This window comes from Formica exsecta, unplaced genomic scaffold (assembly GCF_003651465.1).
Source record: "Formica exsecta isolate Colony F162 unplaced genomic scaffold, ASM365146v1 scaffold138, whole genome shotgun sequence".
NCBI lineage: Eukaryota > Metazoa > Arthropoda > Insecta > Hymenoptera > Formicidae > Formica > Formica exsecta.
The window spans coordinates 269849-283780 of record NW_021848711.1 but is presented as its reverse complement, the minus strand read 5'-3'; the positions used below and the strand labels follow the sequence as shown (position 1 = coordinate 283780).

Below are 13932 nucleotides of genomic sequence, written 5' to 3'. Positions count from 1 at the left end.
AAGATGCTTAGAGCATATAAAATACAGACAGTATCTTTATATTGCTATACACATTATTTCATATAATTTTTTTAAAGTCTTACCGAATGATAATCCTTCTGATTAGTATTGCGAGACTCCACTAACTTCAGTCAGAGTTACCCCGTTGGTGGATGTACAATTTATGCTGGTTTGTGAGAGAAAATAAACTCTGGCGCGATTTATATTTTGGATATATGAAGAGGGGCGCTCCGCCATTGCGTATGTGATAAAAGAAGACAGCTTAGTTTGACAAAAAATATCACCCACTTGTGCATACCGATTAAACATTATTATATTCTGATCTGAGGGTAAATACACACACACACACACACACATACATGTAGAGATAAATTTGGCGTATCACATACATATATACATATTTTATAGTTTTGGTACACAATGATAGATTAAATTTATATATGATATATATACATATATTATTGTGTAAAATATCTTTTTATTATGTCTATGTAAAAATTCGTAATTCTGTTATATTTAATATAGATTACTATATTCTTCCTTGCCGTAATCTGCAATTAAATTTAAATTGAAGATTTTTTATATTCTGATACACACATATATTTATCATGATTCGCGCAATTAAATCCATATGTGTCGTATATCATTTTTTGATTTATATGTATATATATTCTATGTGCACAGCATTATTCATCAACAATGTGGCAATAGATTGTCAAATTCATAAAAGTGTAAATAATATGCACTGACAATTTAAAGATTCGTGCAATTTAATAAAGCAATAAAATTTACGATTAAAATTTGATTGCAGTTTATCCTAAAATTTTTAGGATAAAGCGTATATAAAAAGAATCAAGAATATAACAATTTTCAAACGACGTATTGTATTTAATAGAATGTTTAAATAATTGTGATTAAGATACAGATATATAATATGTTATTTGGATTACATTCCATAGCATATATGTATTTTTTAGATTTTATATTAATGTTGTTTTCGTATGATCTTATCTCATGTCTCATTATCATGATCCAAATGCTAATTTTTTAATTACAATTTGATGTCAATGATGAATATTCTGGATTTCGTAGAATAAAAAATTATTTGCTCGAGACGTCAATCAATATATAAATGCGATAATACATGACATGCGTGTAACGATACGATTTAAATAAATATTTGTAACGATTATGTGTTTAATGAAACACCAATTTGTCTTCATGTCTCAGGAGGATGTTGCGGCTCGATGAGAAAGAGGACCATCGTCGGTGGATACGCATTCACCTGGTGGTTTGTCACTGATGTGCAGCGACTGTCGCTGGAGGTGATGACTCTGAATCCGGTGTGCGAGAGCGTGGAAACGGCGCAGGGCGTACCCCTAACAGTCACCGGAGTAGCGCAGTGCAAAATCATGAAGGCCGACGAGTTGTTGCACACTGCCAGTGAACAGTTTCTTGGGAAGGGCGTCCACGAGATCAAAACAACTATTTTATCCACCTTGGAAGGTCACTTACGAGCTATATTAGGTACATTTGATCACTCTCAACATTTATCTTAATCAATAAGAAAATTGTATTTTCAAAAATAATTATTCGCTAATAAGTCAAGAGCTATTATTCTTATGATTTTCAAAGAGAATACATTGTTTCTCAGGAACGCTTTCGGTGGAGGAAGTCTACAAGGACCGAGATCAATTTGCAGCTCTTGTACGGGAAGTTGCCGCGCCGGATGTTGGTCGTATGGGCATTGAGATCCTCTCATTCACGATAAAGGATGTTTACGATGATGTTCAGTATTTGACATCTCTAGGCAAAGCTCAGACAGCTGCTGTTAAAAGAGATGCTGATGTTGGCGTCGCCGAAGCAAATCGAGATGCCGGTATTAGGGTATGTTTCGGTATTAGCCCCAGTATTGCCATTGTATTGACATTGTATATTTCGCAAGTTTTTACTTAAGATGATTTTAATTAATCTCATAATGTTTTTTATTGTTCCATAATAGGAAGCAGAATGTGAAAAATCAGCAATGGACATAAAATATAATACTGATACGAAAATAGAGGACAACGCAAGACTCTATCAATTGCAGAAAGCTAACTTTGATCAGGAAGTAAACACAGCTGTAAGTATTTTTTACGAAATCTGGATGATTAACATTTTCAATATAGTTTCAGCCACGATTATTGTTACATATTTATTCTTTTCTGATCATCTCTAGAAAGCTGAGGCTCAATTGGCTTATGAACTTCAAGCAGCGAAAATAAAACAGCGGATACGAAATGAAGAGATACAAATAGAAGTCGTGGAAAGGCGCAAACAAATCGAAGTCGAGGTGCAAGAAGTCCGCCGAAAAGAACACGAACTTCAGAGCACAGTACGATTACCAGCCGAAAGGTAACGATTTCTCATAATATAATTAATAAATTATTTCAGATAGCAATTGTTATTGACTTATCTTGTATAACATTTATGAATTTTTTATATAACGTTTAAATACATTCTTTTTAAGAACTCAGACTGTGTACGTGGCGAAAGCCGAAGCCGAGAAAATTCGATTAATCGGAGAGGCCGAGGCTCATGCTCTCGAAGCTGTCGGTATATCGGAAGCAGAACGTATGCGAATGAAAGCAGTGGTTTATAAAAAGTACGGTGAGGCGGCTATACTGAATATCACTCTGAATGCCTTGCCAAAGGTAAGTGTTCCGTTTTCTGGATTGTAATATACATTATTTTGCGAACAATAATATTTCTCTTTTTACAGATTGCAGCCGAAGTCGCGGCGCCATTGGCGAGAACGGAAGAAATTGTGCTTCTCGGCGGAAGCGACGCGACTAGCGGAGAATTTACGCGTCTCGTAGGACAAGTACCTCCAGCTGTACAAGCATTGACTGGTGTAGATCTTTCCAAAGTAAGTACTTATATTTTTTTATTCTTTTTTTCCATTTTTCTTAATGATGCTTTAGTAAATCACCAAAAAACACACGTATCGCTTGGCAAACCCATGCATCCCCATGTCTAGATGATGCTTACATAAGCGTGAGCAAATATTATAGATCCATCAACTATAGCTATTGTTTTATGTTTAGGTATTAGGAAAAATACCAGGCGCAAAGTAATGCTGAACGGTGTGAGTTAAAAGACGGCGACTGGGCGAACGAACTTGGAATCAATTTGAGAAAGGTGCAAAATCTATACTGCCAAAGGTTTCTCTTTTGCTGTATTACCTATCGACGATACTCTCCCCTTTTTTCCTCTTTCCTAAATTTTGCTCTACCTCAAGTTTAGCCGAAACAGCGAATCTGCATGCCAGCAGACACGCTTTGTTACCCCTTATCGCGCAAATGAAATCATTTTACTTGCTCGCGTAATATTTGCGCGTTTTTTATTTTACACAATGCATACAGTGTGCGATAATATTACATTTCGTTGTTAAATCATTATAATCATGATTTAGAAGACGAGCGATTAGCGCGATATACTTGATTACGTATTCACAAAACGCGACAATCCAAAAATTTTGATATACCTTGTTCCAGTTATAAATATTGATAATTTTTTTCAATTCGTGAAAAAGCACTGCCCATGGCTGGTGCCTAAAACAGAAACAATTATGAATGTATCACAATGATAATCAGCTGTTAATGGTAGCATAACTCCACAGGAACTTTTTTACTTATTTTGAGATCCTAAATTCATATTTTAAGTTAGAGCATATTTAATTCTGAAATATTCTGTTAAATTTTTATCAAGTTGCTAATATTACGTCCTAAGAAACTATTCCGCTTCTGCAATAAGCAACAATTATTAAAAGAATGATAAAAAGAGAAGAGAGAAAATTTAAAAAGTAAAATTATAATCTCTCTTAAATAACTTAATGATTTTAATATACAAAATTGGTGATGAATATATAAAATGAGAAATAAGCCTATTAAATCACTGCCAAAAAAAAAAAATCTTTTTTGCACTTTCCAAAATTCTTCGAAATATTTTTTAACGAATTATTAATCAATGTTCTCTTGTTTTAATTTATTTTACAAGAGATACACAGAATGTATTGTGATTCGTAGTACAATTGAAAAGATGATGACAAGATAAATATAATCGATATAAAGATTGCTAGAAATATCATTCAAGCTTAAAATGGATAGATATTATTAATTTATCAATTTTCAAAGGCATTTTTCTCATAAACTAAGTATTGTACAAAAAAATTTTATTCTATATTTCGGACTTATTATTATACAAGGAATAACTTTTTTCATATAATAGTTACTATATTACACAATATACTATATTTCATGCTTATACTTAAATTACAAAAAAAATATTTTCATTTTATAAAATCAATATTTGCACATGTACAATGTCTCAACAATTACTTTATATATACATATATATAATAATAAACAGCTACTAATTAATATACTGAAATTTGAAGTTTAAATATAAACAATATAAATAAGAATTTCGATATCATTGTGTTCAATGTAATAAAGTGATTTAACAAAAGAGAGAAAAAGGAGTAGCCATTCAACGCGGTTCAGGACGTGCGATTAGTTACCGTCCGTAGTCGTTATATACATATATACATATTTAGAATCACGTGTAATAGCTTATAAGTTTCTAGTTCCGTGAAATAGAAAGAAGAAAAGAAAAGCGCCACGCGGAGCGTATCTGGCGCAATTTAAAAAAAATATTTAATCATATTACATTCACTCTCATTATATTTTCTCGGTTGACCACGCATCGGAATCCATGGTATTAAAAAAAAAAAAAAAAAAAAAAAATATATATATTCCAAGCTGATCAAGTGCCAATTTGTACATACAATATCGACTCACTAGTAGAGGAAACTGAGTGATTTAAATAAAAGTTCGATATTATTTGTACAATAATTCATTAGTTACTATGTGCAAGTTATAAAATAATATATATACATATTACCTCATTCTTCATTTATTTTTATATACGCGATAATAATTTTCAATATATTTTTTTGTCATATATAGATTTTATTGTTAGTTTATGATTATATTTTTTATTTATAGTATTCGTATAATATATAAAATATGAGAAGTAGTAAAATATAGAATAGACATATTTATACTGTTGCTTTATTTCTATCACTTATTATTTAATATGTATGTTTGTGTGCATTCACATTTAATATAATTATATTGTTTAAGGAGTTTGTTCACCAAAATGAAAATATTATAAATTACATTATAATTAGACACTAATATTCCTTGCAATACAACACATTTGCAATTAAAATTTCGGCCTATTTGTCTATAGCTTGTGAGAAATTTAAGGCTAAAAGTCGCAATTTTACATATGTCTTTATAGTAAAATTAATACAAATAATTATTATATTATAAATTTGTAAATAATAATACCATCTAAATAAAAAGCTTATTGTAAACTTTGTGTATCAAAAAATGTTTTGCAGGAACATGAATAACATTTATTACATCGTATGTAATATATATAACATAATAAACCAAAAAAATAAGAATGTTGTGGCAACATCACTTCGTTTTATGCATAGGATTCTCTGCCTTTATCTGTATTTTGCGCTCCACAAATGAAGAAGTGGACAAACTCCTTAATAAGTAATAGCGTTTGGTTATTAAGAATGTATAATATGAGAATGCATATTCCTCTATGAATCCTTGTGATTATTCAGAACGGAAGTCAAGAGATGTAAAACCGCTAGCTAGGAAAGCAAGTCTTCCCAAAATGCTTAGCACAGTAGAGCAGTACAAAAGAAAAAGTTAAAACTTCCTTCTAAAGAAAATAATAATAATAATAATAATTCAATAAGAAATTACAACATCTAGCGATGGAATCAACTTAGCAAATGCATTAATCAGTGGATATTTTATGTTAAAAATATTTAATAGTGGTCATATTTAATCAAGATCATTTTCTAACAGAATTAAAAATTCTATAGATAAAAATGAAAAAAGAATATTGGTAGATGTTCAATTAATTTTTTCAAAGGTTTAGTGCATTTCTCCCTTTTCCGATGAGTAGTCAATACGAGAACATAGACACCATGCGCGCGCGCGTAGAGAGAGAAAGAGAAGTACAGATAAACCGATAGACACACACAAAATTAGAATAATTACGAGTTTTTGACAAATCCGATCTAATCGGCTTATATTGTAACATATAATTATCGAAATAATCGTGTCTCTCTCAGAATCAGATTCTTCCAATCTGCAAAGGTCGATGATGAATCAGATATTATATTTCTCGCTTCTGTCAATGAGACTCTGAAATAGCATAATCTCGTTGAAAGAATTCGATATAACTAATTCTAATTAATTAATATTAACATGCTCTAACTTCTTCTGCATGTGCTTTATAGTTTATTAAAGCATACTCTATTGTACACTGTAATGCTTCTTTCTCTCTCTCTCTCTTTTTCTCTTTCTTTCTCTTTCGTCCTTTCTCTCGTTAGCTCGTTTGCCTTCTATAAAATAAAAATTAAATAACAACCATCAGAACGTTCCCTAATTAACTGTGTCCTTAGTAAAATAAGAAAAAGATTGCGATTGTGCCAGTCTAGTTAAGTAAATTGCGTTTATACGATATACACAATATATCGTAAAAATATATATATATAGTTTCTATCGCGGACCATATTTAGCTGTTTATTTACTAACATATAACTCGTATAAAAGATATTTCTTCACACAGATTAAGCTTTTTTTTTATACTAAAACAAATCGAATCGTCACGATGCACAATATGTTTCGTAGTGTCTTATATTTTAAATTAAACATTAAATCAAACTCGATCTGTGGACGCATCGTTTATACAAGTACACGTACACGATTTACTTTTATACTCACAATCAAATGCGAGGGGATTAGATTTCTTATAGTGTGTACTATTTTTAGCTAATTCCATCCTCTGTAAATGAAATGTATCTATGACATACATTCGTACATACCGTTTGTGTGTTGTATGCGCGTATACATATACGTGTACGCGCGTGCGTGTGTATATGTGTGTGTACAGTAATTGACATGTATATGTAAATTATAACCGATAAAAACAGAGATCATCTTTCTTGTAAATTTTTATTCCAAAAATTAGAAGTTTGGATTTTTTTTTTTTTGTTCATTTTTAATTAAGATGATAATTTATTTTTTTTGTTTTAAATAAAACATTTTTAAAAAGTTAGGAGAAATTAAATCTCTAAGGAAATAAAAAAAATTTTTCTTAAACTTTATAAAATTAAATCAATAAATAATTATGACATATCTAAAAAACAAAAACCTTTTCTTGTAATATTTAAAACACAAATAAAATCCCGATGGTCTCTTTTCACATACATATGCACACATGATCTTACAGCGATTTATTGTGATTTTCTCCAGAACGATTGACAATAGAAAAAAATAGTATAGAAGAAAAAAATGATGTAACAATAATCTTTCAGTTATAATACTTTTCTCATTTTAAGTGCAACTGCTGTTTTTTGATAGTATTCAATAGGGCACAGATCGATATTTCATGTTTTTAAATCGTTATTTAAAGAGAATTTTATATCGTAACATGATAAACATTTTTTATTATGATTTTCATAATAGCATTAAAATATATGTTACGCTTGGAAAGTCTTTACTTTGTTATTTTTTTTTATATGCAAATCAATTGCAATTGAATTAATTAAAAAAGAAAGTACAATCGCACTTTTCTAGTGTATCGTTGCACGCAAAAAGAAAATAATGTCTTATAAAAATATGTTTTATGCCATTCAACTTTCTCTTCTACCATCTTTTTCTATTGTCAATCATATAAAAATAAATATCATGAGTCCCAATTACGTTACCCTACACACACGCGCGCGCGCGCACACACACATAGAATAAGTATATACAGAATATATTAAATAGACAAACAAAAATTAATACCCTTATCAAAAATTAATACTATTCATCGAAAAATAAGCATATTTTTCCTGTTCAAAAAATTCCGAAAGAGCATAGCTTCATCGATATTGTAATTTTTAGCGAATGAAATTAAATTTAATATATTAAAAAGAGATTTATATGTAATATAATTATAAATTTTTTTATTGATGCTTTGTGTGTTCTCTCTCATACATATTTTGAGATATCTGCGTGACATCAAAGATCCTTAATTTATTGCTTGAAAGCACTATATGTATTGTGTAGATGCACCCTATGTGAATTTATTGTATTACGAACAACGCTATATTTTTGTGTTACAAATACGATATGTTGTGAACAAATACGATTCTCCTCAATAAGAATCTCTATATTGTAAGTCACATGAGACGCGCCAACGCGTAATATATAAAATAAACCATCGTGATAATTTGTAATGGCGAACATCTGTAGAAGTTTGCTGACACATCTGTGAATAACCGACCAAAAGTAAAAAAAGAAAGAATGTCTTAGAAAAGCCCATAATTCTAGATAGAAATTCAAAATTGTACCGAGAAATATCTAAAGAGATTGAATCTAGTCTTTTGTAAACGGTAAATACAAAGTAATGTATATTTTGAAAATTATGCTAGAGGCGTCTCGATGCATAGATAGAGAGGACAATATTATTGTGTCATATTCTACTTTAATTGAAAGTAATGAAACACAATGTGAAATTAATGCATATTTTTAATAAATGGATCACGAAATTAAAGCCCTGATTATTCCAGCGATTATTCATTCCTGATAAATGCAACAATAAATTTAATGATAAATGTAAACGTAGATAAATATTTGTATATATAATGCTTAATTTTATTCATAAGCTGCAACCCTAAATAGATTTTCCACTTATACGTTTAAAGAATTGACAGAGGATCCTTGTATCCATAGGGCCTTAATTGTAATAACAAAGAAATCATTGTTCCTTTTGTCCTGATTGGTCAATATATACTACTACTACTATTATTTTATCCTACGGGTAGAATTTTTGAACGCACTCCAGTGCTATAGAGTTCACTGCTTCAGCTTGACCGACGCATGCGCATTAGAAACTTGGTCTCTCGAGACAATGAAATGTCACTACTGTTGGAGCATGAAGCAAGAAAACACAATGTTACGCAATTGGCTATCAAATAGAGAATTATTGACGTTCCAAAAATTTTTCTATTCGATAGCCAATCATGTGACATCGTGTCTATGTATATTTCTTTTGCTCCCTACTTATGTATATTTATATACCGTGTCCCCGTCCTCGCATTCACGTACTCCCTTTTATATCGCGTTGACCGAAATTATTGATAGTTATCGTTAGTCAATAATCGCGTCATAATGATCATATTACACTATTGCGAAATGTAAGAATAATCGAAGACAATAATCGAGTGGCAATCACTCGGCAGATTGCGAATGACAGTTCCGCGTGACAAGAATTCCACCAGTACATATATACGTTCCGACCATTTGTATTGTGTTGATCTTTCTTAGAAATATATTATTTCTGGCGAAAATGTATTATTGAGATCTGCGTAAAGAAATACGGTATATATATATATATATTTCTTACGAGCGACGTTAGAGTTCACGGTGCGAGATCATGGCGAAAGATGAAGGAGACGACGTGCTGCCAGACAAGGACGCGGCGAAAGGATTCTATGCTAAGTACGAGCCTAAGGAGATCCTGGGAAGGTACGTCACTTCTTTTTATTACTTTCATTAAGTATTCTTATTGGCTCTCGTGAACTCTGTTGGCAATAAACGCTTCTCTTATTATTTCTGTATGTCGTGTCAACGGTCATGGTTAATTAGCGAACAAATTTATATAGTCATTTCTTAAATTCGCAATGACATTACATAATTAAAGCAGATTTCGATCAATGTTGGGATAGGTCACAAATACCGTATTATTTTAATGAATTTGACGAATTAGGCTTAATATATGGGAACAAATATTTTAGGGGAATATCTTCTACCGTAAGGAGATGTATAGAGAAAGAGACAGGTATAGAATATGCAGCTAAAATCATAGACATCAGCAATGAGACTCACGAGGATGGACATACTATGAAAGATGCTACGCTACAAGAAGTACAAATACTTCATAGAGTAGCTGGACATCCATATATCAGTAAAGTTCCCTATTTTAGTTTTTCTTTAAAGATCACAGAAAACTGATAGAGTCTCCTTAAATTTGGCTTTATGCTAATTTTAGTATGTTTCCATATGTACTTTTGTAAACACTCTTTCTAATATTGCGTTCCTCCTATGTCATAATGGACAGATTACATGACAGCATAGCAGATAACAACTTTGTATATTTGCACATGTGCATGACAATTGGGCAGCTTACATTATGGACAGGGAGTCTACTAATTTTTATTTATTAAGAATTTCTTGCTTTTATCTCGAGAAAGAGCCAAGATTAACGAGATTCTACTGTATATTGATAAATGACCAAAAAAAAATTATATAAGACCTTAACTTTTTTAAAAACATTTCATGCTAAGTAAGACAACCATAATCACTTTTTTTTTTACTTCTAGTTGAATTGCATGATGTTTTTGAATCCAATACATTTATATTTTTAATTTTTGAATTATGCAAAAACGGAGAATTATTTGATTATCTTACATCTGTTGTGACACTTTCTGAAAAGAAGACACGTTACATCATGAGACAAGTATTTGAAGGAATTCAACATGTGCATAATCAAAGAATAGTACATAGAGATTTGAAGCCTGAAAATATATTGTTCGATGATAATTTGAATATAAAGATAACAGATTTTGGATTTGCCAGAATGTTGAAACCTGGTGAAAAATTAGAAGGTTTGTTACATCATTTCTTTTCATGTGGTTTTAGAAAATTTACTTATTAGTTTTATGTATTTTGCAGATCTTTGTGGTACGCCTGGCTATCTAGCACCAGAAGTATTAAAATGTAACATGTTTGAGAATGCAGATGGTTATGGAACACACACTTATATTATAATTTATAGATATAATGTATATAGATTTTGGTATAAATGAGTTTATATTCCATTACATTGTCCATTTTTATTTATGATGTAATAGATGGGCTTGTGGTGTGATTATGTTTACACTATTGGTTGGCTGTCCTCCATTTTGGCATCGAAAGCAAATGGTTATGCTTAGAAATATAATGGAGGGAAAATATTCATTTACATCTCCCGAATGGGCTGATATAACAGGTAAAAATTGCAATTGAAAAACTACACCTTAACGAATAATAAATTTAAAAAGGCTATAAATATACAAAGTGTCCCGAAATTAGAGGATAATACAATTGAAGCACGAGAATTCGTGAAAAATACAGTAATGAAAGTGCGTGCCATTTTTTATTCTAAGTAATTTTTGTAAATATAAAATTAGACCAATTATTATAGCGTTGGTTAAAGAGTTATCTGTACAGATTATGTGATAGTATGCAAACGGCAGCGCAATCTTTTGTCTAACATTAGTGATCGAAAAGTATTTATCAACTAAATCTTTATATTTAAAAATCTGTTTGCAATAAAAAATAGCACGTACTTATTTAAATTTTCACAAACTTTTATGTTACAATCTTATTATCTTCGAAATTCGGGGCATGAGAGAGAGAGAGAGAGAGAGATTTTTGTTTATAATAGATATATATGATTATACATATTTTAGAGGCTCCAAAAGATTTAATAAGAAAGCTGCTAGTTGTAGATCCCAAAAAAAGAATTTCTATAAAGGATGCATTAGAACATTCATTCTTCCACACTGTTGTAAGTATTATGTGTATATCAAAATAGTTATATTGACACATGCAATTTTCAATTTGAGATGAGAATTACATATATTTCATAAACATATAAAAAATTTCTTTAAATAACAAATTTTTTATACACATAATGTTCTACTATGGAGTTACAATATCTTGCCATTAATTTGTTTTATTTATTGCTCTTTTTATTTATTTTTATTTCAAAATATGCTTTCATCTATTTCATTATTATAAGTATTCTTATATCCAAGGATTATAATATACAAGATTGAAAGAAAGCACATAGAAAATTTTTATATTTTCCTCTTCATCTTACATTTAATGGCACAAATATTAAATCATTTTCTATCTACCTAGTTATCTATGTGCACTTGTTTCTATTTTTTGTTGAAAAATTGATTTTGTTTTTTGTTAACAAAATATTAAATAGGTCGAGTTATTTGATACATTCTGATTATGAAATTATGATTATAAAATGTAAGTTATTGATCTTACAGCTGTGGGATCAAGACATCGCTCCTTTAAAACGTTCTCTGTCATCTAACTCGCGACGTCTGAGTAGGATATCTCAGTTAGCTTTGGTAAATTACTTTTCTTTTTATTTTGTTGCCAGAAATGTAAAATTTACTGATTACTATCGTTTTTTATATAACAAAATATAAAATTTATTGATTATTAGCGTTTTTATATAACAAAATGTAGAATTTATTGATTATTTTCGTTTTTACATAACAATTAATACCTATATTGTTTTAGCAAACATTTATTAATTGTTGCATTAATAATATATAGATGATTGAAAACAACAATGCGCGCGCATGTTGAATGAATATTGATGAAGAATAATAAATTAAGCTCTTTTGGAAGAAACAAACCATTTAGTTGCAAAATGTAACATTACAGATATCAATTATCTTTTTACAAAAACTTAGTTTATTACCTATCATTTCTCAAGCACATATTATTGAAATTGTTTTTAATCATCCTATACATAGTTAACTAAATATGGTCATTTATCATGATAATTTATCATATTAGTTTTTCATTATAATAGAATTATATTTATAAGCTAATCTATTCGACTCCATTAATTTTTCTTTTTTAAATGATTATGCACAAATATATATATATTAATGGAAAGAAAATTTAAATTTATACATATACATACACGTTTGTTACATCTTTATACAACAATCTATCAATGAAATGGAGAATATACGTTATTCTATATATGCATATATGTGCCTATCAATATCAGCACTTTTTGGGTCCTATTATCTAATTATCGATGTTCAATTTGATTGTATTCATAAAAAAGCTTTACATTTTATTATATATGTAGAGAATAATAACGATAATATGCCATATATAGATATAATAGAATTAAAAAAAGCTTAAGCTTGTTACTTTTTGCTGTGAAACTAGCGAGTTTGTATTATATATATTTATTTTTTATTGCTTAGGAACTGAAGGCCAAATCGTTCAATGCACGAAAGAGATTCCAATTGGCAATTATTTGTGTGGGAGCCGTTATTCGTATTAAACGACTTCATATCACGCCTGAACCGCTTTCAACACAAATAACTTGTACTGATCCATACAGGATAAAAATTCTGCGGAAGGTATAAATTCTTTTATATAATAGACAGAAAATAATGAAGATTTGTTATAACAAACTAATCAAGTATGTTTAGTAATTACAGTCTGACATATTCGTAACATTGAGTATATGATATTAAATATGAGTGATAATTGTAAAAATGATTATACAATTAAGACTGAAATTGAGATTGATTAAGTATGAATAGTATATATTTGCTAAACATAATTCTTGATCAATAATTCTCAGGTAATCGACGGCTGTGCATTTCGAGTTTATGGGCATTGGGTAAAGAAGGGGGAAGGTCAAAATCGCGCAGCACTTTTCGAAAATACACCAAAGACAGAACTAAAACATCTGTACGTTAATAATTTAAGTAGATAACTATTGTTTTGTTAATTTGTTCTAGTTGAATTTTTTGCAAACAGAATCTCGACGATCTAATAAAATATGTTAAAAACAATTGTAAAGTAATGTTTAAAAACAGGGCTCTAACGATTATGAGATATAGTAGTTAAATTCTGTGTGTATGTGTGTGTGTATGTTGGTGTTCAAACTGATCAGATTTATATTAAAATTTATATTTATATAAGAAAT

At 29.8% G+C, this 13932-nt stretch overlaps 2 protein-coding genes across 3 annotated transcripts in view; both read left to right on the top strand.

Moving 5' to 3' along the window:
* LOC115246090 (flotillin-2) overlaps positions 1–3856 on the top strand; it is a 43921-nt gene extending 40065 nt beyond the window's left edge. The window contains exons 2-8 of the mRNA XM_029824694.1: positions 1231–1527; positions 1655–1887; positions 2003–2122; positions 2219–2394; positions 2510–2693; positions 2762–2908; positions 3087–3856. Of these exons, the coding sequence (XP_029680554.1) occupies positions 1231–1527; positions 1655–1887; positions 2003–2122; positions 2219–2394; positions 2510–2693; positions 2762–2908; positions 3087–3116 (1187 nt within the window). The 3' untranslated portion in view covers positions 3117–3856. The remainder of the gene's footprint in view (positions 1–1230; positions 1528–1654; positions 1888–2002; positions 2123–2218; positions 2395–2509; positions 2694–2761; positions 2909–3086) is intronic.
* A 5309-nt stretch (positions 3857–9165) lies between these two features.
* On the top strand, positions 9166–13926 carry LOC115246089 (phosphorylase b kinase gamma catalytic chain, skeletal muscle/heart isoform). 2 transcript variants are annotated; one of them, XM_029824692.1, is made up of 9 exons: positions 9166–9653; positions 9923–10092; positions 10508–10792; positions 10860–10950; positions 11039–11175; positions 11639–11736; positions 12233–12316; positions 13199–13357; positions 13585–13926. In XM_029824692.1, exons 1-9 carry the CDS (start codon positions 9562–9564, stop codon positions 13717–13719), a joined length of 1251 nt encoding a protein of 416 aa, XP_029680552.1. In that variant the 5' UTR covers positions 9166–9561; the 3' UTR covers positions 13720–13926. The 2 variants fall into 2 exon arrangements, with proteins under 2 accessions (XP_029680552.1, XP_029680553.1); XM_029824693.1 differs by lacking the exon at positions 12233–12316.
* Positions 13927–13932: the final 6 nt, after the last annotated feature.